Source organism: Rutilus rutilus (genome assembly GCF_951802725.1).
Source record: "Rutilus rutilus genome assembly, chromosome: 19".
NCBI lineage: Eukaryota > Metazoa > Chordata > Actinopteri > Cypriniformes > Leuciscidae > Rutilus > Rutilus rutilus.
Window position 1 is genome coordinate 29,399,729 of NC_140232.1, and position 23,429 is coordinate 29,423,157.

The 23,429-nt window shown below is 37.5% G+C and overlaps 1 protein-coding gene across 2 annotated transcripts; it reads left to right on the forward strand.

Moving 5' to 3' along the window:
- Nucleotides 1-1,494: 1,494 nt before the first annotated feature.
- dennd2c (DENN/MADD domain containing 2C) lies at nucleotides 1,495-23,155 on the forward strand. 2 transcript variants are annotated; one of them, XM_084389214.1, is made up of 19 exons: nucleotides 1,495-1,897; nucleotides 3,914-4,962; nucleotides 7,720-7,844; nucleotides 9,226-9,338; nucleotides 9,738-9,905; nucleotides 13,741-13,813; nucleotides 13,899-13,943; nucleotides 14,053-14,240; nucleotides 14,660-14,769; nucleotides 14,853-14,922; nucleotides 16,554-16,631; nucleotides 16,735-16,875; nucleotides 17,577-17,725; nucleotides 17,819-17,996; nucleotides 19,262-19,303; nucleotides 20,657-20,765; nucleotides 21,954-22,196; nucleotides 22,290-22,376; nucleotides 22,455-23,155. In XM_084389214.1, exons 2-19 carry the CDS (start codon nucleotides 4,088-4,090, stop codon nucleotides 22,484-22,486), a joined length of 2,826 nt encoding a protein of 941 aa, XP_084245340.1. In that variant the 5' UTR covers nucleotides 1,495-1,897; nucleotides 3,914-4,087; the 3' UTR covers nucleotides 22,487-23,155. The 2 variants fall into 2 exon arrangements, with proteins under 2 accessions (XP_084245340.1, XP_084245341.1); XM_084389215.1 differs by having other exon boundaries at nucleotides 1,524-1,901.
- Nucleotides 23,156-23,429: the final 274 nt, after the last annotated feature.

Sequence of the window (23,429 nt, forward strand, 5' to 3'; positions counted from 1 at the left end):
AGCTGCAGTTTATAAACAAACACCGTTGCCCTTTGTCGTTTATCAAACGTAATAAATAGTTGTATTTCACTCTCACTTTTTTTGTCAGGCACAAAGTCACAGAACACAGGCACAGCCCTGGAAGTGGCCGGCATTAGCAAGCAAGACACAGAAAGGCCAAAAGATGCATTGCACTGCCCATCTAACGTTAGGTTAGCAAGACAGACAGACTAGAGAGAAATGCTCATCAACTTAACTTTACTGTTCTTTCCTGACATCAAACTTGGAGAGGAGAGAACACAAGTCTGCCTGGTTGCTGTTCCCGCATTTCACTCTCATGGTGTGTTTTCCCCCCTCTCTCTCTTTTCGTGACCAGAAGGATAGTTCTGCTTAATTTTCTCATCGATGTTGTAAACTTTGATTGATGCGCTTTGACCTGGCTTTGACACGAGGGGGAGGCGGGGCCTTGAGTAATTTACGGGGCCCTACGCAACTTGCGTAGTGTGCGTATAGGACTGGTCGGCTCTGTGTTTATTGTATCCTTATTATGTTTTTTAGTGGTCATGCTTTGGGGAAAAAGCCTGTTACAGTTGACTCAGTAAACAAAATCTATATTTAAATTCAATCTGTTTCGATTTACTTAACTTTGTTTTTCCAAACCTGGTTAACTTTTTTCGGTGGAACACACACACACACACACACACACACACACACACACACACACACACACACACACACACACAAAATGTTATACAGATGGTCATGCTGCCCATCTTCCATATTGAGACCAAAGGCTGTCAAGTCTAAAAAGGACATCACAACCACCAACTTCTGTAAAAGCAATACCCACTCACTGTATTCCAAGTCTTCTCATGTCATTCAAAAGCAACACTTCACCTTCTCCTCCCCCTCTGTAGCACTCAAATGTCAATTGGACATCTGCATATTAAAACTTAGGAACCTGACATGGGTAGGCTACATAATAGCAAGTGCCATTTGTTGTCATTAGTGCCAAACCAGGCACAACAACAGGTCATGCATCTTGATGTATGAAGTTTGGGGTACAGTTTGAGAGCTTCTCTGTATGGAAAGATTGTCGAATATCATTTCAATTTAAAATTTTGTTGTTTCTCAAACCTATTGTATGACTACATAATGTGTATTATGAAATTAAATTAGCTATTTTAAACATTAATATATTATTATTATATAAAATCACACGATGGATTACAATACAATGTCATATTTTCTCTTCTTATGCATAATTCCCATAATTCATAATAATCAGTCGTTCAATTCTTCAATGCTTTGTGGGCAAAACTATTCCCGAAAAAATGTTGCCAATGCATTTTAACACACACTAAAGCACTTGTGCTAACATATGTCCCTCAAGTTACTAAGAAGTTAAAACAATAGAATCAAAATAGCATTTCCGTTTCAAGTAATTCTTGCCTGAACGAGTCGCTTGTAATAACCAGGAAGACACATCGGTCATTTTATGAAGACACTTTTATTGCAGCACCAGTTCGTGAGCTGATTCATCCACTCAGAGGAACCGAAGCTCAGAGGGGGAACTGACAGCACAGGAGGAGCAGGATTACACGAACACATCCATACACTCTTTAAGGAACACCGATAACAGTTTCTTTCGGGAATATAAACAACACCAGGCATTACATTGTTGCCAGGAATCATCTGTTACTTTGTGACCCGTTGTTTACTCGCTGTGAAAGTGAATGGATACAAAGTTTCTCTCGAGGAAGTTTTTAGCCGACTGGCTAACCAGCCGTGAAATATGAAGACTTGCGCTCCACAACAGAGTTACAGACTTCTCAGTGTTTACTCGAAATGAGCTCTCATGAGAACATTTATTTCGGTTTATTTCAGTCGAACATATGTGTTGTGCGGACAAGTTTGCGTAAGTAAGTTAATGTTTCTTCATAACAAAAGATCTGAACTGGCTGACAAGAAAGAGCTCTGGGTCGCTGCTTTTATTTAGGCTATTTGTTTTATTATATTAAATTTAATACAATTTCTAAAAGTATTTATTGTTTTTATTTTAATTTATTTAATTTGAAACTTTATTTTCATTAATATATTTTATTTTACTTTATTATTTTCTTGTATTTTTACATTTTATTTTTCGTATCTGATTTTAGAGCCTTTAATAATAAATTCTGTTTTTTTTCTTCCTTTGTTTAATTGATTATTTAAATGTCCTTATAGACACCTTTTATTTACATTTATGCCGAAGTCTACCTTTCACATAAATATGCTAATCAAAAAATTATTTATTCATGTTGTACAAAGGCGAAATCTTCTGCTTTTCTCTTTTCGCTTGGGTGAAAATATCTATAGTATTGACACCATAGTTGAGTTATTTATTAACTTCTATAACTCAATGAGTTGGGCAGTATTTGACAGAATGTTTTGTCTTATAGACATGATTATGTTTAGTTTTGACAGTGAACTCGCTCATTTTCTCACCCTCTTAATCAACCCCACCCAGAAGCATGTCCCCTCATGCACAAGCACCTGGGGTGGTTGGATCACCTGTCAAAAGTAATATTATAGTTTATTTATGTCTTGATTGCCTACCATTTGAGGGCTGGGGTAATACTAGTGTCTGGTTGATGTTGGCATTGTAGGGGTGTTTTGTGTATGTCTGCGGTTGTTGATGACTCTTTTGATCACCAAACCCCAAATGCGGAGCTTCGTTGGCGTGCGGTGGCATATATGGAAGCAGGTGGCTTGGAAAAAAAGAGACTTTGTTGTTGTGGGTTTGGTGCTGGGAATGTCATGAGAAGTTCCTCCTAACATGCAGTCGGGAAGTTTTAAGTCAGGATGACTTAAACAGACTCCGCAGGTTGTAATTAACCGTTAACGTAGCCCGTCCAAACCTACACAGACCATCTGCACCATTTCAGACTATGCGTCTGTGAACTTTGACGGGTTATGTTTCATACCAGACCTCTTGAGTCACAAAAAACTAGCTTGGAAATACTACACCAGATTAAATTAGTAAAATCATCGTTATGGACATTCTGCTGATCCTATCTTCCTGTGAATCAGGAAACCCGGGCCTTCCTGCACACGCTTGCAGACACAAGTGGGTCAGTAGATGTGATGATCCTGTAAGGGGGATGGGATCTGGCTCGAATCATGGAGAGATTCCAGTTCGTACGTTAGATGTAGGTCATTCAGAACAAAGGCATAATTTTTGGGCCGACTGATCAAATGTGGTCAATATACCAAATTATTATGTCGTTCAATCCCAGTGCCAAGGAATTTCAGCATGTCCTCACTCTCAGCGTAATGTGCAACGTGTCCAAAACACTTTGGCCGCAGATGAGGGCTTGTGTTAAAGCTGCCAGATCCATCCCGGCTACAGTAGACGCAGGAAAGAGGAATTTCAAGTGGCCTCTTTTTATTGTCAACTCGGTGCATAGACACCAGCGTATATTAAAGTGCATGAAATTGTGCATATTTTCCTCATTGATGTGTTGACCACTTGTTCTTGTACCACAAAGAAGGCCCTTCTATTATGTGCACATGGATGTGGAAATACTTGGAATGCCTGTCCTTTTCGTGCCGTGGCTGAAAGAAGCTTTTGGAGAGGAGTGAAATTGAATTGCATTATGCTCAAGTGTGTTAATGCATGGCAGTGCTTTGGACGGGCCCAGCTGGAGAGGGTGGGAGTGGGGGTGGTGGGTGTTCCTGGGGATAGAGGCCTCTACAATGCTTTGTCTTCTCCCATGTTCCTGTCGTTGTCAGTCTCCTCTTTGTTAGGGTTTTTATTTTTGGTTTCAGTGCTGACCTTGACAGTGACTATCTTTGGTTTCCTGCATTTATGCAGCATGCAGAGACCATCACCTTTTGTGTTTGCAAAATGTGCTTGTCAGTTGAACCACTTGTGTTTTTTCCCCCTTTGCAGTCTCTTAAATGAAGGAAGAATGGCAGAGGAACTGAAGACATAGCTGTGCTACAGGAAAGAGGTTCTTCTGTGAACTTTATTAACTTTATTAACCGCAAAGGAAGGGGTTCTTCCTTGATAGGCTTGCTGTTGCAATGCCAGACAGCCCTGCATTGTGACGGCATCCTAGTCGTCATGCTGGCTCCTAGAGTGGACCATAGAAAAAGAGGGGAGAATGTCACCACAGGAGGACCAGGAGGGAAGACGGCGACAACAGCAGCATGGCCACTCTCGCGAGAGCCTGGCGTCAACATCAAGCAGAAAATCTCCCAATGGGAGGGACTCAGCCAGCAGGAGGACGTCCGGAGTGGAAAAGTTCAGACCCAGCGGACTCTTGCTTCTCGTAGGCTTTCAGGGGACCTTCTTGGAAATGGACTTGATTGCAATGAAGGAGGTCGTAACAAAGTGACTGTATCAAAAAGCCTGGGTTTGGATTTCAGAGAAAACCATATGACTTTAAGACCGATTACAGGTGAAATCCAGTCAGATTTCCCAAGAAATCACACGCATTTGGATAAATTTGTAACATCAACTCCTGCAACTAAGTCTCTAAGCACTGTAACCCAAGTCCAAGTGACGAAACTGAATGTTAAAAGCAATCATTTTAAGTCAAACCATTTCCCAGATGTCGAAATTTCATCTCTACCTCAGTGTGCAGATGATCCAGAGGCGTTGCTGCCTCCAGGGAACTTTTACACCTCCAGGGGTTTCTGGAAACGACTGGAGGCAGATGAATCTTTCTGGGAGAGAGAGAAAGATTCCTCAATGGTGACTAAGTGTCTTGGTGAAATTGGACCTTCTTCCCCTCCACCTAAACCACAGCGCACATTCCAATACAAGGGTGCGAGCAGTCCGCCCGGCCAACGGATTCAATTGGAGAACCAGACTCCATTAGTCGGCAAATCGGATCAAGTCCGGAAGCATGACATCATATTAAAGCCACCCAGCTGTCCACCACCTCCTTGTCCAGTCAACACTTTCAACAGGTTTTCCAGAAACAGAAAGAACAGGTGAATATTTTTCCCGCAGTGCGGATCACATTACACAGTTAATCCCAAACATAAAAAAGGAAATGGAGTTTTTTATGTGCAGCACCCAACAATTGAAAGTACTTTAAACTCAATTTCTTATTCATGAATATATCTTGTCAGATGTTGCATTTAATATATTTAGGTAATCACTTAGAAAAACATTACAATATTTAGAATATGTTCTAACTTCTAACAGTTCTTATCATTGATGCTTTTATTGTTTTTGTTTTTGGAAGGTTACTTGCAGGCATGTATACAACAAAGTAATCATAGAGGTTACAAGTTCCTAGTCACAGTTCCTTGCATATTACGTAAAGTATAAAGAAGAGGGAGGGAGGGTGACAAAAATGAAATACAAAAAAAGTGTAAGATCAAAATCATTGTTATGTGCATCCAGAACTCATCCCAAAGTCTCTAACACCATTTATTCTAACTGAGCATAGATTAATATGATGCAGTTTACACTATTGCAGTGGCCCACTCTTTCAATTCTAATTCCAAACAAAGTCTAACTGAATAATCATTTTTGAGTTTTGGTTTTGGTTTAGAATTTTCTGTTTTGGACAAGTATTTAAATTTTCGCTGTCATACCATCCAATGGTTCGTTAAATAATTGGGTTAATAAAAAGTCAAATGCCAGAAACTAGATGATTGAACAACCCCCTTATGTAATTATATTGTACAAAACAGGTCGATAACCCTTTATAAATAGCGTTTGGCTGGTTATCAAAACCTGTTAAACCTGGTCGCAAATGATATATCCTAACGAACAATAGGTGTTGGCCCAAACGTTTTCATACTGACATGCCTCAGTTTGATTGATAGCTCAAATCATGTGGAATGTTGAGAGAGGTGTGCTGTTTCTTGTTGGATCCAGATCCAACTCCTCCCACCTTACATATACCTAAACCTACCCATCTCCACCCCCTGATCCCTAAACCCACCCCTAAACCTACCAATCTCCACCCCTTAGATCTGGATCCAACTCCGCCCCCTGGATCTCGTGTACTGCAGTGAGGTGCTACTGGTTTCTTTTCCAAGTAATCAGATTTAAAAAATCCCATAGATTTATATTGAAGGTCCCAAGCCAAAACGATGCAATAGCAACATGCTAAAAACCACCAAAGTCCCTTTCAAGAAAATATTTGCAATGCCTCTTGGGAGCTATTTCGGTCATCTATTTGAATGGGGAAATCCTAAAATCTCAAAAACCGGTTGCAATAGTCACATTTAAATAACTGACTTTAAAATCTGACATGAACTGTCACATAAATGTTGTTTCTTACGCTCAAATAGCATTAAACAATCTATTTCTGGCTGGACCAGCCAATGCGCATGTGCAGTCCTAAGCATGAGTCTCAGAACACTGGCTGTTTCTCTTGCAACTGGAGCGTCTGAAGGCAGCTGCTGTAAATTTACCATTCATAGTAATATGAGTGCACCATCTTGGTATATATAAAGTCTTTTGCTGCATCCCAATTTGCCTACTTATACTATGCCTTAAAAATATGTACTGTTTTTGTGAAGAAAAAGTTCATACTTTTAAGTCTAGGCAAGCTTTGGGACAAACTACTGCGTCATCATGGTGTCTTTAATGGACAGCACTGTTGCTTAGTTACATCCATCCTGTCACCATTTAAACTGTCCTGTCAATCATCTCGTCACAGTTAAAATCCTCAACATTCAATTTAATTTAATTTCCTACCTTTGCGAAGTGAAATATTGTAGCACGTTGATCTGCCAGTCGTGGGTCTTTCATGCAGAGACTCTACCTCATCTGTTTACAATTTGCATAATGATGCATTTGAAAGTTAATGACGAAATGTATCATTACAAAAGTTCTCAATGCTGTTGCAGATTAAATATAATGTGGATAATTTTGAATAAATATATTTTCGTCCAATTAGATCCTGATTATTAATCACTCAAAACCCCTTTATCTAATTCTCTTTACATAACCGTCTGACTCGCACATCCACCATGTTTGTAGTTTTTTAACACTTTATTTTATTTTATTCTATTCGTGTTTGTAGTTCTAATCGAATCTAACCGGAAAAAGTAGACCACTGGGTTTCTTTGGAATACTCATTTCAACATATTATGATTTGGAACACACTTATTTTAATTTTGAATACTATTTAGAACAGATAGAATGCGACTTGGGACACAGCATTTGAAACCATTTAGAACACATTAGCAATTGCATAGCAATGACATGGTAACCACTTACAACACTCCAGAATTATTCATGTGTAATCACTGCACAATTTCTAAAGAAAATATAAAATTCTACTTCTTGTAATTGTTTATTTCATACTTTGAGTTGGACAGCTTTGTGTCAGAGGAGAGTTTAACTGTGAGTGGGTGATAGTTTAGCTGTCTGGCCTCGTCCCCAGCTGTGATGTCAGCTGTACTTTGGCAGAATCGCAGCCCATTGTCCACATTTGGCCTACTTCTGTTTCTGCAAAGATTGCAGTGGTCACGCAAGGGCTTTCTGAACACTCCTATGGTCACACTGTTGAGTTGACTACTTCCTCTAATTGTTTTTTCTTCTTGATCATTTATATATCACATATCACCCATAATATATCACATCTATATCATGTCTATTTTAACTGTGATGTGCATTCTAGTGCATTCCTCTTTTGATTAATGGTTACCCTTTATGAAAGACCCAAAACCTGTTGTTAGATTACAGTACAGGGACTGTTCCTATCTTGATCCTCTTCTCCACAGGAAGTCGTTTGAGTTTGAGGATGTGGTACGGCTGTCAGCCCAACAGACCTCTAGAGTGAAGGAGGGCCGCCGTTCGGGTCTTTTCCACGCCCTGTCTGAAGACAGCATCTATGAGGACATCATCTGTGAGTGATTCTGAGAATCCCAAGACACATGTCATTGATCAGATATTACTGTGAAGTACGATTGAAAAATATGTCTGCATGAAATGAAAATCTCATCTTGATATAGCCTAATAATTTTTTTCTCATACACTATTATTGGAAAGTTTGGGGTCTTTGGGGATTTTTTCTTTTGAAAGAAATTAACTTGTATTCAGCTTTGCATCACAGTAAAAATTTTAATTTTAAAAGGTATAGAAAACAATTATATTCAATTGCAATAATTTTTCAATATATTACTGTTGTTACTGTATTTTTGATCAAATAAATGCAGCAAAAGACTTCTTTCAGTTAAAAAAAAAAGGTATCTTACTGACCCCAAACTATAAAATGGTAGTGATATTGGTATTGTTCTATTTTTAGTGGTGAAATCCCTCTCAAAACTGTTGCGGCTTAAATTAATTTCCTTGAAACATCGCCACTACAGCCATACACAGTCAGTGGTCTTTTGCATCCCAGACAGCTGCATTAGACCATTCAGTTGTCTTTGAAAGCAAGAAGGCATCTTATGTATTGTAAACACCCCCTAAGAAACAAGCCTAATTATAGAGCTTCCTTAAGACAGACAACCCACAACTAGTTGATTTTAAAAACATGTTTGGCACATTCCTAATTGTATTGGAGCCAGCGTAGAGAACACAAAATGTTTTTTGCATTTTTTTCAAATTATAATAGTAGTGTCTTTGGTTACACTTTATTTTGATGGTCCTCTTTAGACACTGTCCTAACTATAAGCAACTTTGCAACTACATGTCAACTAACTCTCATTAGTGTATTAGTAGACTGTAGTAGCCTGTTAGTAGACTGTTAGGTTAGGGTTCGGGTTACTTGCCTGGGTTCTCCCAAGGTTTTTTTTTTCTCCATTGGGTCACCTGATGGAGTTTTAGGACACCATTAGGTCACTTGATGGAGTTTTTCGGTTCCTTGCCACTGTTGCCTTTGGCTTGCTCAGTTGGGGATATTCTGGGGATATTTAATTTGATTTTATCAATCAATAAATTCCACTAGAAACAAACCTTGTTGTATTATTTTAATTTAATACTGTGAAGCTGCTTTGATACAATCTGTATTGTGAAAAGCGCTATACAAATATACTTGACTTGACTTGACTTGACTTGACTAGAGTGAGTTGACATGTAGTTGTAAAGTTACTTATAGTCAGTAAAATGTCTGTTGGGGGAGCATCAAAATAAAGTGTCAGCAGATATTAAGCAAACAGTCTACTAATACTCTAATGACTGCTAGTTGACATGTAGTTGCAAAGTTACTTATAGTTAGTAGAATGTCTAATAAGCAGACCATTGAAATAAAGTGTTACTGTGTTGTTTCAACCAATCTTTTACAGCGGATATGCCAAAAGAGAACCCATATGAAGACATCAAACTTTCTCCCATGTGTTTACCTATAAGACGGCCACGAAACTACACAGTTGGACGAAGAGAGAGCCCACACCTCAAGGTGACTGTCATTTTAAATGCAGAAATTGTTTTATCAGTTTACACAAAAAATGTTTTAGCTGCAAATCCGCTTATTAGAATGATTTCTGAAGGATCATGTGACACTGAAAACTGGAGCAGTGATGCTGAAAATTCAGTTTTGCATCACAGTAATAAATTAATTTTAAAACATATTCAAATTATGCCTTGGTGGGCATAAAATACTTCTTTCTCTAAGCTAATAGACATAGACTGAAAGCTGGCTATACATTTAAATAGAAAATTCCCTATTTTCAACCTTGCTGCCATTTATTCCCACTATTTAATTCAATAAGAATAAGAAATTTTACATAAAGGCCACTGGCTAATGGTGTAACTAAACTGTCTGTTTTCTAATCCACTGTCTGTTACCTTTATGCAGCTCCCACCGAAGCCCTTCACACTATTACCTAATGGCGACATGCTGCATAAAATGGGACGGGAACGCAAAGAATCCGTAACATCACCTACACGTACCTCCACTACAAACACTCCTAAATCATCAGCAGCCAAACCTGCTACTGCATACAAGACAAACCAACAATCCCCGGTAAACCCACACGCACAAACACGTGCCTCAGACGTCCTTAAACATTGCGCAACAATGTGCCTGCCGTCACCTGTTTCTCTGATTGTATGCATGTGAACTTTAACCACACTTTTACATGACATAATCAATTCTTTAGCGTTTTATAAACAGAAGAAGCAGGAGCTGCACCCAAACGCTGATAATTATTTGATAGATAAACCACATTTCTCTAGCCTGTTTTGTCCCAAATCTCAAAATAAAAAATAGCTGTGAATATAAGAAAGAACCAGACATGAAACATGTATGAAAAACAGTCTAGATAGAAATGTCAGCTTTGGTGCTTGAAGAAGGAAGAGGGAAAGAGAGGGAGGAAGTGGTAAGGAGATGGATGGATGGTGGCAGGAAACGCTTCCTTTTGGAGCACGAGAGGCTGAAGATTATCATGAAGTGCCTCTGCATCATACTGGACGCTGCTGAGTAATCAGCTATATTCAGCTTTGTGCTAGTATGATCCATATTGTTATTTTGGAAAGGCCAAATTCAGCAGGCCAAGGCAGCGTAGATGATGCTCACGGAGGAATGTTGTTTTAATAATGAGAGCGGGCAGAATGAGGAGGTAAGAACCCTCCTTTCTTCATTAAAATTCACTCATTTTTAATATCAAACAGCATGTGAGAAATGTCAGTTGTCCAGTTCTTCTGTAGGTTGTGTTGAGTGGTTTACACAGATGTTATCTCACGCGTTCCAAATGAAACATCTAAAGATACTACCAAAAGTTTTTAATATTATTTATATACTATTAAAGTATTTATTAATATTTTGAATAAGCTTGTTTTTATATTGAAATTTTTCACTTTTAGTAATTTTTTAGTAATCGTTTTTTAATATTTCTATTTAACTTTTAATTTTATTTCAGTTTTATTTTTTTGTAATTTCAGTGCTTCAACTCAAGCTGATTTTATTTCAGTTAGTTGTCAAGCAGGGGCGGATCTACCGGGGTGGCAAATGCCACCCTTGCTGCCACCCTACTTGGCAGCAATGAATTAAAAGTTATGGCCAATTTAACTGTGATTAATTTCAGTATATGTACATCTGCCATATGTTGCCACCCCTCAACATTTTTTGCCCCCCTCTCGCCACCCCATAAATATTTTTCGAGATCCGCCCCTGTTGTCAAGGCAACATTTCTGTTAGTGCGCGTGCACATGAAGGGGGGTGTGGGGAGTGGAGGAAAGAGAAGCATGAATTATAGTTTATTATAGAGAATTATATTCTCTTGAAATGGCCGACACACAACCGAAAAGACGACGTTCCGATGAACAAATAGCAAAGAATAGGGAAAAGGAGAAGGAACGCGCAAAGTCCCGAATTTACATCGGAAAAGCCTTCGACTCGTTCATGACTGTTTCAGGAAGCACGGAGTGGAGGGGGAGGGAGGGATGAAATGAGGAGGAGGGAGGGTCGAGCTAACCTCCATTTTGTTTGACAATACTTTGAACGTCAACAAGAAGTGACGTCACCCAACATCACTTAGAGCACCTTTAACATGCTATATAAAAATATCTGTGGGGTATTTTGAGCTAAAACTTCACATACACACTCTGGGGACATCAAAGATACTTATTTTACATCTTGTGAAAAAGGCATTATACCACCCCTTTAATTTCAGCTGTATTTCAGTTCTTTTTAATAGTTTTTGTTAACAATATTAACACTGGTTTGGACAGCTGCAACCCTCTTTACTTGTCTCTTTCACACACTTTCAAAGCTTTTTCCATGCCATTAAAATGTCTATTTAAACTAATATAAAATTAAATATAAAATAACAGAATCTGTATTTCTTAAACTGCTTCATTCTAAAAGGAAGTTACTTCCCGACTGAATCTGTTTTTTTTTACCCACAGTGTTAATTGTATTTAGTTTAAAGTGATGGCTTTTTAAATAAAATTTGTATTGATAATTATATACAATACTATATTTTTTAAATATTTTTGCTGAGGAGCTGTGGGGTCAATGTTTTTAAATGGTCTTTTTGTTTTACAAAGAGATGTTAATTGAGGCATATTTTTCATTCACTTAAACATTCTTTACTGATTTATTTACTTTTATACTTTCTCACCCTTTGTTGACATTTGATGTTTGTTTGGTATACTTTTCTTCTAACTTATAATTGTCCACATTTGTATGTCACATGCGTATCTCACACAAAAAAAGAAAAAAGCCCTTACATTTTTTTTTATCTTTGCCTGGATGTTGTTAACAACCTTGAAATTAGACTGTATCCTGTGATCATGGTGATTCATGTCTTTCAACTGAAACAGTAAAGCTTCATGAACCCTCTTTTTTTTCTTTCTGTGATGAATCAAAGTCATAGCTTTTTCAGTTCTGTGCTCAAATACATGATCATATTGTTCACTGTTTTATCTTGCATTCTGCTACCTAGCAACCTAAAATCATCCTTCCGTGACTCAATTTGAAACTCATGCGGACGTCAAAGCAGCACATGACGCTTGCTTTGAGTGGTGCTTAAACGGATAGTTCACCCAAAAATGAAAACTGTAATTTATTGTCATTCCAAACCTGTACGACTTTCTTTCATCTTCGGAACACAAATGAATATTTGTTTTTTGATGAAATATGAGAGATTTCTATCCCTCCATTGACAGCTACGCAACTTTTGATGCTTCAAAAAGTTCATAAAGAGATTAAACTAATCCATATGAATTGAGTGGTTTAGTTCAAATTTTCTGAAGAGACTTGATCACTTTATACGATGAACAGATTGAATTTAGACTTTATTCACATTTAAACATTGATCAGCGAACACATCAGTTGTGGTAAACAGAAGCTCAAGCATGTTCGCTTGACATGCGAGAACCAACGAGGTTCATTCTCGTGTTACGCAGCACGTTTGAGCTTCAGCAAAGAGGTTTAGTTAAGCTTTTTGTTAATGATCAATGTGTATAAAAGCCTAAATCAAATCTGGTCATCAAATAAAGCTATCGAGTCTCTTCAGAAAATTTGGACTAAACCGCTCAATTCGTTTGGATGAGTTTTACGATCTCTTTATGAACTTTTTGAAGGTAGTTGAGTAGGCTGTCTATGGAGGGACACAAAGTCCTTACGGGTTTGGAACGACATGAGGGCGAGTAATTAATGACAGAATTTTCTATTCCATCAAATTTTCTAGAACTATCCCTCTAAAAAGGCCTTTACCATCTCCACACATGGAGAGCATTATGTTTTTTATCTGGGGGGAAGCACCACCACACTGTTTCCGCTCATCATGGGCAAATGCCACCACCATGTGCTGTCTCACTGTGTGATGTGGGCAGACCGCTGTGGTCTCCATGACTATGAATCATAATTAGCATGTCATGTTCTGCTGACCAAAAGAGAATTACAGGTCTGACATACACATGTAGGTCATTGTGACACATAAAGTCACATGATAATGTTTAAGCATCTTAGTTATACTTTTGTATGTTGTTTGCATGCGTTTCGTATTTTAAACATTAATTTGCAGGGATTCCATTGTAATATGTAAAAAAAAAGTACGCACACTACTGTTCAAAAGTTTGGGAATTTTATTTATAATTTTGGGATATTATAATGTTGCAGAAGATTTCAATTCAATTCAAACAGTTATTTTAAATTGTAACTATTTCACAATATTTCTGTTGTACTGTATTTTTGATCAAATAAATGCGGTCTTGGTGTGCATATGAGACTTTCCTTCAAAATTTGACCCCAAACCTTTGAACTGTAGTGTACAAACTTTTAATTAAGTTGTATTTAACCTGCAATTATGTGAACAAAATCCTGAGGGATTATTATTTGTGTGTTTCTCATGTAGCTCGTAAACAGGATCCAGGAGATCTTTGAAGCCAAAAGAGGAAGGAAACGAGTATGGGTGACGGCAACCAGAGGTGAGAAAGGATGCATATTTCATATTTACTTGGTCTACCTAGAGGAAAAAGTGTAATCAACCTGTAAATGTATGTTTTATGGCAGATGAATTGAGTGGAACAGAGAGTGATCCTGAGGAGAGCTCTAAAGGTCAGTGTCTCCCTCAGGCCTCAGCACAGGGAACTCTTGTTTATTCAACTTTAACTTGTATATCAAACCAGTTAAGCAGTTTTTATAAACTTCTTTTTTTTTTTTGTAGATCGCTCCCAGCGCACAGTTTATGTTCAATCAACTTTAAAACGGCGTCCGGGTTACCGCACTTTAGAGAGGGACTTGATCCAGCTTCAACAGCAGCAACTTTTTCAGCAATTTGTTGTGGTGTCGCTTAGAAAAGGTTCCCCTGGAAACACGTACATCCCTGAGATTACACAACAGTTCCCTACGAAGGTAAAGAGACCTAATGACAAAATGACGTAACATTTCACTTTTACAATAGGATGTTTTTTGTGGAATGTGTGTTTCACCATTTTCTTTTTAAATAATATATTTTTTAAGTATTATTTCTGCCTTTTTATATTTACATATTACGGTTAACATGTATTTTATATACAATAATAAAATATATTAGAATACAATTATTTACATTATAATTTTAAATAAATGTTAATATAATTATATATATTTATATATTATAATTAAAATGTATTTATTTATTCAATTTATAAAAAAAAATATTTAAAGTAAATTTTAATAAAAATTTAATAAATATCAATTGTAAAATAAAACAAATTGAATGTATAAAAATGCAATTATTAAATATTTTATTTATATAAAACATAATTTTTCTGTCTTTATTTTGCATTTAGTTTGAGAAGTCTTCTCGTCTGTCTCGTGAGGCCGAAGATAGATTAAGGGCGATTCCCAAGTTTTGTTTTCCTGACTGTCATGACTGGTGTCCCTCTTCGGACCACACCAGGTAACATGCTGATATTAAACAGTTTTATGTTAGTTGGCTTACTAATTCACTCTTCTAAGATGATCTTTGATTATCACCCACAGTGAAACATTTTCTTTTGTCCTGACGGGAGAGGACGGGAGTCGTTTATTCGGATACTGCCGCAAAATCCTGGTAAGTTTATAAATGTGGTCATATTACTTCAACAGAAAAACATAATCTCACCTGGTCACCTTAATTATTTTTCCAAACATGCGCATTCATCATGTCATTCCAAACCTCACATAAGTTCTTTTAATCCTGATAAGCATTCAACAGCCGTTTTCCGACCAAGTAGTTACAGGAACTTAGTTATGGGAACTGTCCACTTCTAAACAGTTCTATGAACTACTCTCCCCCAAACTCGGTTTTGTTGTTTGCGTTCGCACTGGCCAGGTGGCCATAGGAACTGGTAGGAGGGGTAAGGGAGTGACGCAAGCACGGCGACTTTTATTTTGACGGAGCGACGGACCTTTAATTTGACGGCGCTGAGAACGCCAGAGCAAACAATGCTCGCATTCTCTGTGTTCATTAGTTAGCGATATGTCTAACATGTTATTAGATAGAATTGTTATAGAAAGTACACAGTATATGAAAACAAATAGCCTATGCCGTGTGGTTGATGTCCAGTGTTGCTAGCTGAGCAGAAATACATAATCATGTTTGACTTGGTCCCCTAAAAGTTGCGTTGAATTTTCTCTTCAGCATAAAGGTTTAGAGGCCCATCTATCACTGTTTTCCATGTTTGTATCTAGTTTCTGGAGTAAATATATAGGCTATAATATATAGGCTGTTTTAAAAATGGCGGGTGCTGGTGTTCCGCGTGCGTTCGGTCATCAGCGTACACTAACGTCACGGGTAGTTCCTATAGTGCTGGTTTAGACCCTACTCTGAAGTAGGAGCTAAATTAGTTCCTCCAAATGGAGTTCCTAGAACTAAAATCGTTCCTAGTTCCTGCGGTGCGAACATGCCGACATCCGGGAACTTCCCGCAATAGTTCTTCTAGGAACTGTGAAAAGGTTCCTCCGGTCGGAAAGCGGCTATTGTCACAGTTGTAAACACAATGGCGTTGTTCTTCCATGAAGGGGTTTGGCGTCATGGCATCTTTGTTTCCAGGCAGACCGTTAAAGTATGCAACACACACGTCTACTGGAAATCCTGTAGAATTCAACCAATCAGATGACGACTTCAAAACTCCTGAAGTGTTTTGTGCGCCATATGCATCAGACGTTCAGCCAACTAGGTGTGACGTCTGAGGCTGAGAGTAGTCTCAGCACAATACCAGTCACTTAAGTGTACGTTGACTGGTCGAACACATGCCATACGAAACACAATTTTTAAAAAGCTGTGCATGAAGCGCATTACTTATAAGTCGACATTCCATCTCCGTTATCACGAATCCCACGACACACAACAAAAACACAGCTCTGATCACGGCGTCCTTTATTCTCTAGTTGTTGGCGTTGTTGAATGCCGCGCTTAACGTCGCTGTCGGCCAGCTCACGTCACTTCAGAGTTCCTACTGGTGTTGCGAATGCAACTGGGAAAATAGCCTTAGGGGAACATTAAGTTTTCGGGGAACCAGCCTATAGTGGCTAGAGCCTATAACTAAGTTCCTATAACTACCCGGTGCGAAAGCCCCTATAAATCATCATGGAGGTTTGGAACAACATGAAGGTGAATAAATTATATTCAGTGAGAGTGTATTGTGTATTCTCAGTGCTAAATATGCTCTAACCTTGACAATTGTCCTGTGTGTTCTGCAGCCCGGTGGGAAGGGGAAGAGACTGCCTGAAGTTCACTGCATCATCAGCAGACTGGGCTGCTTCAATCTGTTCTCAAAGGTCAGGGGCATTTCTGAGACCAGATATGAATTTCCTGTTTGATCAGCACTAAATCCTTTTAGATTGATGCTGAAATGTAACTGCCTGAAATGTTTGGGAGTAGATCTTGGAGGAGGTGGAGAGGAGGAGAGAGATTTCTCCTGCTTTGGTTCATCCTTTCATGCACAGTGTCATGGAAGCTCCCTTCCCCGCTCCTGGACGCACCATCACTGTCAAGAGCTTCCTGCCAGGCTCTGGCAATGAGGTAAGGTATTGTTTAACTCTGCAAAGAATTTGAAATCTCATAGAATTTTAATACTTTTAGTTTGATTTTTCTCTGAAACATTCTCAGAAAATCTAGATTTTTAAAAAGTTGCAAAATGTTGAACTTTTGAATTTAGTTTGGTTATTTTTATTCCATAAAAGATGATTGTGATGTTCTTGACATTAGTACTAGTTATAAAGGACAACTTGACAACTTTTTGTAATTAATTTATTTTACAAATTAAGAAATTGGTGTAACACCAGTTAAGAATTATCATTAAAAAATAGTTTTTATGATGGTATCAGTAACATTTGTTATATTTTGTACTGATGCTTAAAATATTAAATAATTATTGTAATAAAATGTAATCAATACTGATACATAATTATATTAATTAATTAATTTGTAATTAATACATGTTTTTTTATTTATAGTTAAAAATATTACAAAAAGTTTTTCTACAAATTCCAACAAGGGTTTTTAGGCACTTGACACATTCAAATGTTTTTTTGCCTCATAAAAATGTTACAAAACAATATAGAGTCAAGACTAATTCATATTATTTTATAAATGGTTGTTGTTATAGAATTGAGCCTTTTACATAGAATTTCTTGCCTATTTGAAACCTTTTTAATCTCTCAAATGTCAAGGAACAGGTTACAATATTTGTAGAATCACGAGTGTGTCTGTCGTATACGTAGGTTCTGACTCTGTGCAGGCCGGTGGACTCTCGTTTGGAGCACGTGGACTTTGAGAGTTTGCTGCAGTGTCTCAGTGTGACCAGACTCCTGCAGGTCTTCGCTTCTCTGCTGCTGGAGAGGAGGGTGATCTTCATCGCAGACAAGCTCAGGTACAGACCGCTACCCATGCTGAGACCCAAATATACCATTCTGAATGCCAACTAGAATTCAATTCGAACCTAACTCTCTTTGTCTCTGGCCAGTGTCTTATCCCGATGTGCTCACTCTGCCTTGGCACTACTGTATCCCTTCACATGGCAGCACACGTTTGTACCAGTGCTCCCTGTCAGCATGCTGGACATATGCTGCTCTCCCACTCCTTTTGTAATGGGGGCGCTGTCTCCATCCTTGCCTCAGGTGCTGGATATGCCCATCGAGGAGGTCAGTTGCCATATTTAAAGGGATAGTTCACCCAAAAATGTGAAAATTCTTTCATCATTTACTCAGCCTCAAGTCATTCCAAACCTGTATGAATTTTTTTCTTCTGCTGAACACAGAAGAAGATATTTTGAAGAATGTCGGTAACCAAATAGTTGAAGGGCCCCATTGACTCCATCTTACATTTACATTTACATTTAGTCATTTAGCGGACGCTTTTATCCAAAGCAATTAGGACTAAATTAAGGGAGTCATCGTTATATATCAAGCGAGTCAAGCGAGTCATCTTCTTTTGTGTTCAGCAGAAGAAAGAAATTCATACAGGTTTGGAATGACTTGAGGGTGAGGTTGAGACTTGAGTTCTTTTGGCACCAAAAATGTGACATTTTTTTGTGATAATTTCAACCCTCTTTCTGAGCTATATAGTAAGGATCTTTATTTAAATGATCTGTTATGATTGGCTACACTTTTGAACACTGAATAAGTGTTGATGTGCAAATATTGTTGATCATGTGTTCAGGGTTGACATCACAATCATTGATTTCTAGCCATTTTCTCATATTAGTTTCAGTAATTTGACTGGGTTATGAACTTTAGATTGTTTTACTTCAGAAGAATAAAAACATTCATGTTTTACATGAACTTTCTTACTTGGACTCATCTGGCCTTTGGAACACAGACTGCCAGAAGGGGATTTTTTAGGACGCTGTCATGGATCCCATATACGATGCTTCTAAACAACAGTGGAGAGCTCTGAAATTTGATTATGAGCACGGCCGGAGTTTAATTTAATAACTGTCATGCCTTGAATTGTTTCCATTGTTTAACAGCTTGAAATTCCCCATGCCGGCAATAAAGTACTATTTGATATAAAGTATTAAATCATATCTATAAGATGCTTCAGGTTTAGTATACTCTTCGACTTGGTGACAAAGTAGTACTTGTTTAGCATTTAAGGTGCTAAAATATGTGCTCTAAATAAAAATCTTCATAACTCCAAACCTTTTTAGTGAACACAAGATTGCGTTTGTCTTGCTTTAAGAACCTGATGAACTTTAGAAAATTATACAAGCTTGCCATCTGAGGTTCCTGTCTGGTCCATATAGTGACTTTTATGTGATTGAATGCATATGAGTTTTTTTTTAATGCTTTCTGTTTTGAAAGAGCATGAAAGACACATACGTTTAACTTTGTACTAATGGGTTCTTGCATTCTGTTATCATTATGAACTTCCATCCTTCTTTTTTCATTTTGTCTCATTCTTTCAGGTGCTTATTGTGGATTTGGGTGCTGACAAGTTTGTCGTTCAGGTGTGTATGCAGGTTTTAATTTTCTAAAACTACAAGGGTGTGTCCTTTTGAAAGTGTGTTTGTGAGGGTTTGGTCTGAAACTCAAGTCAGGGCCTGAGTAGCTGAATTTAGTTGTCAGTCAAAGACATAAATGTGGTGGTTTTAAGTGATCTTTTTGGCCACATTTACACTGTTAACAAAATCAAGTTTTTCCCCTCATACACTACCATTCAAAAGTTTGGGGTTGATAAGATTTTTTCTCTTCAAGTCTCTTTTGATCACCAAGGTTGCATTTATTTGATCAAAAATACGGTAATACTGTAATATTGTGAAATATCATTACATTTTTAAATAACTGTTTTCTATTTCAATATATTTTAAAATAGCAAAGCTGAATTTTAAGAAGCCATTACTTCAGTCTTCAGTGAGCATGTTTACACGCACGTTTTTAACCCAATTAAGCCGACAATACATGTAGTCATGTAAATGCGTTGACCTGTTTTCCTTTATCGGAGTAAGGTCATAAACGGCTTAAGCATAAACCAATCGACACAGCTAGATTTTTGCACCTTACCCCAATTTCTCCCAGAAAGTAAACACATTAACCTGTTTTCTGTGTGCTTATTAACTTTTTTTTTTTTTATCTCAAAAATGACTAGTAAATTTCACAAATAATTACAAAGAAATGGCAAGTAACACATTGAAATGAAATTTTGAAGTAGAAAGACTAAAATACTATTTTCTTGTAAAATGTACTTCAGTAATCTTTTATTTAAAACTTAATGAAATGAAATATCCTTATTTTCATCTTGTGGATTTAAACCCATCCAGACAGAGCGAGCATTTCACAGCAGTTGAGAAAATATATAGCAAACTCTGACTCAAGACATTATTAAAATCTGTCTCAAGAAATTAACAAAAGATTTCTTATTATTATTATCAATGTTGAAAACGGTTGCTGCTAAATATTTTTGTGGAAATGATTATTTTTCAGTACTCTTTAATGAATAGGAAGTTTAAAAGTACAGCATTTATTTGAAATGGAAATCTTTTTTAACATTATAAATGTCTTTACTGCCACTTTTAATCAATTTAATGCTTCCTTGCTGAAAAAATTTATTAATTTCTTTCAAAAAAATCTTACCGACCCCAAAATTTGAACGGCAGTGTAAATCAGACACAGATCATTATCTTTATTGTTGCATGCAGTAATACTTGATTCATTATTTTTGGCTTTTAATTTCCACTTTCAGTTTCTAATTACTGCCAAATTGTTTTGTGAAATGCAATCATGTGCGACTCATCCATCTGGTCTCTATATCAATATTTGTTTCTTTCCTTACATCCATCTTTTCTTCCCTTCTGTTGTCCTAGCTTGGAGATGAGGACTGTATCTTACCTAGAAAGCTGCAGGCAGCGCTTCAGGAGATACTGGAGAACAGGGAGGAGATACTAGAACAAAACACAAGGGACAGAAAAGGAGGTTAGACTCATCACACGTGCCGTTATTCCCTTCACAGCCAAACCCAAAGTTCAGTTTTAAACTGGTTTCACTGTGTGAATGAAGGTTTGGTCTGTTGTCTTGTTGTGTCAAATTAGTTGTTCATCTTTTGAAATCTATTGTCTGTGCATTCTTGATGTGGTGAGTAACCAACTGTTAAACTAGGCCAGTGAGGTCAGGACCGTGTCGACAAGTATCAATTCGGATGTATGTTTTGTTAAGCTGGCCCAATGGTAAACGGTCACTTGCTGGTTATACTGAATATTACAGGACCAATGCAATGGCTTGATGAGCACAGTTTTCTTTCCTGTGTTGACATATTTCCTCTTAAAACAGGAAGGTTTAGGTCTCTTTATTAAATAGGCAATCATTTTTGACATTCTCATTCTAGAGAGCATTTGATCGAAGAACATTTGAATATGCCAATATGCCAAAAAACAATATTTTATTTTGTTTTCCTAGAAGGGGCATATAAATGGCCTTAAAGTTAATAGAGATGGGCTAAATGCCTCAAAAATCAGATTTAAATTTAATTTAGTGTGTAATGTTGCTGTTTTAGCATGAAAATCATCTGCAAAGTTACAAAACACAAGTCACTCCAAAGGGAGTAATTATCTGTATTGGTAAAAGGAATGTTTCTGAACTCCCTTAAACGCCTCGATTGTAGTCATGAGTTTTCTTCTGAAACGTACATGCAAAAAAGGCAGAGGCCTGGTTGAGTTGCGTTAGTGGCATGTTGAAACTCACAGTTATGGTAAGGGGTGTGACATTTATGAAACACCCTGGAAGAGGTTGACCAATCACAACACACTGGTCCAGCCGACCAATCAGAGCACATTGCACTTTACGGAAGGAAGGGCTTCATAGAGTCAAACTAAACAGGGCTACGTTTCCCATTGTAGAACCATTGCTACTAATGGACTCTATGATAAACTTAGCTCACGATGCTTTTAAAAAAATGCAGTTCAGAGCATTACTGACAGACTGGGAAAAGAGGTGCTGCAACATTGTAAAATGTTTTTTTTAAATATTCAAGCATGAAAACTTATTCTAGTAGAGCCCAAAAACAAAGACTTTGAAAAAGGGCATAATAGATCCCCTTTAATGGTTTTTTTTTTTTTTTACGCTGTGCATTATCAGTGTCACATTGCGGTTTTATTTTCCTAACAGAGAAGTCAGACCTGAGCACTTTGGTGTCAGAGGCGTTCGTGTGGTTCTTTGTTGAGCTGGTCGGACATTATTCTCTCTATATGAGCGACGTAGGACCCGGCGGGACCCGAGAGCTGCAGAGAGACGCTTTCAGGAAATCTCATCCTTCCCGAGGAGTGCGGCAGTTTCTTCAGCTCTTCATGGACACGCAGATGTTTGCTGGCTTCATTCATGACCGAGAGCTCAGAAAGGGAGGTGTTAAAGGTGAGAGAAGGAATATTCCTGGTTAAAGTTGTCATTTTTAGGATGAACTGTTCCTTTAAGTAATGAGAGGAAAATGTTGTTGTTGTTTAACAGGGTTGTTTGAAGTGAGAGCTGCAGATTATTTGGATTCATATCCTGAACCTGAACCCAGTGGAGTCAATAAATTTCTCAAGGGGCTTGGTAAATCTTTTTCTGCTTTTCAATTTGTCTTGAATAAAAAGATTTAGTTTTTTTACTCACAAAAATGTTTGTTTGCAGGGAATAAAATGAAATTTCTGCAGAAGAAATAGAGAACGGTGTCAGACGCCAAGTATGTGCGGCCACATTTTATTTTTTTCTTCAAAAGCATGTGATGACTCAACCAGCATGTCAGTTCCTCTCCCGTAGCGAACACTCGAGGGTGGAGATGAGGTCAAGACTGCAATCAACTTGTTCTGCCCTGAAAATTCTCCGGATTGGATTTGGCGCCCTGACACAAAAGAGGAAAAGACTGGAAATGAGTTTATAAGCACAAGGAACAAAGACAACTGAATTAGAACAAAGAGGAAAGGGAGGAGTCTGTCATGTTTTTGTCATTTTGATAGATAAGGAAAAAACTGACTATGAATGCATAATAACAAGGTTTGGGTTAATGTCCATTTCAGATGTCTTACATGATTTTGTCTTTAATGTATTTTTTATTAAACCAGACAATAAGGTAAGCTTAAGTTTTAACCTTAACCCTTTTCCAACTGGAAACTTTGTTTAAAAGAAAATATGATGAAGGATATTCCCCTATAATTATTAATTTATGATTCTTCATATGTACAGAAATGTCAAACATTTGCTTTTTGCGAAATATCAATGCAGATGTTTCATTTTATCAGAGGCTTTTACATTTTGTACAGTTTTTTTATTTTCTTTTGTAGACAAACTAGACTTTTTGTAACATTTGAAAATAAAAACATCTTTTAGATGCAGAGGTGGGCAGGCAGTGTGAATCAAACAATGTGATCTTGTTGTGGAAATTAGAAATGTGAATGAATGTCCAGCGAATGAGAATATCCAGAATGCATTGGTTTAAAATATATAGTATATATAAACTTATAATGAAAGTGCAGTGTATAAAACTAGCAGTTATGTGAATTTGGGGGCTACAAACTAATAGTTTCAGCCATTTGTCTTTGACATTACATGACTGCATTTGTTATTTAATAGTTTTGATTACTTTTCTATTATTTGTATCCCTTTCAT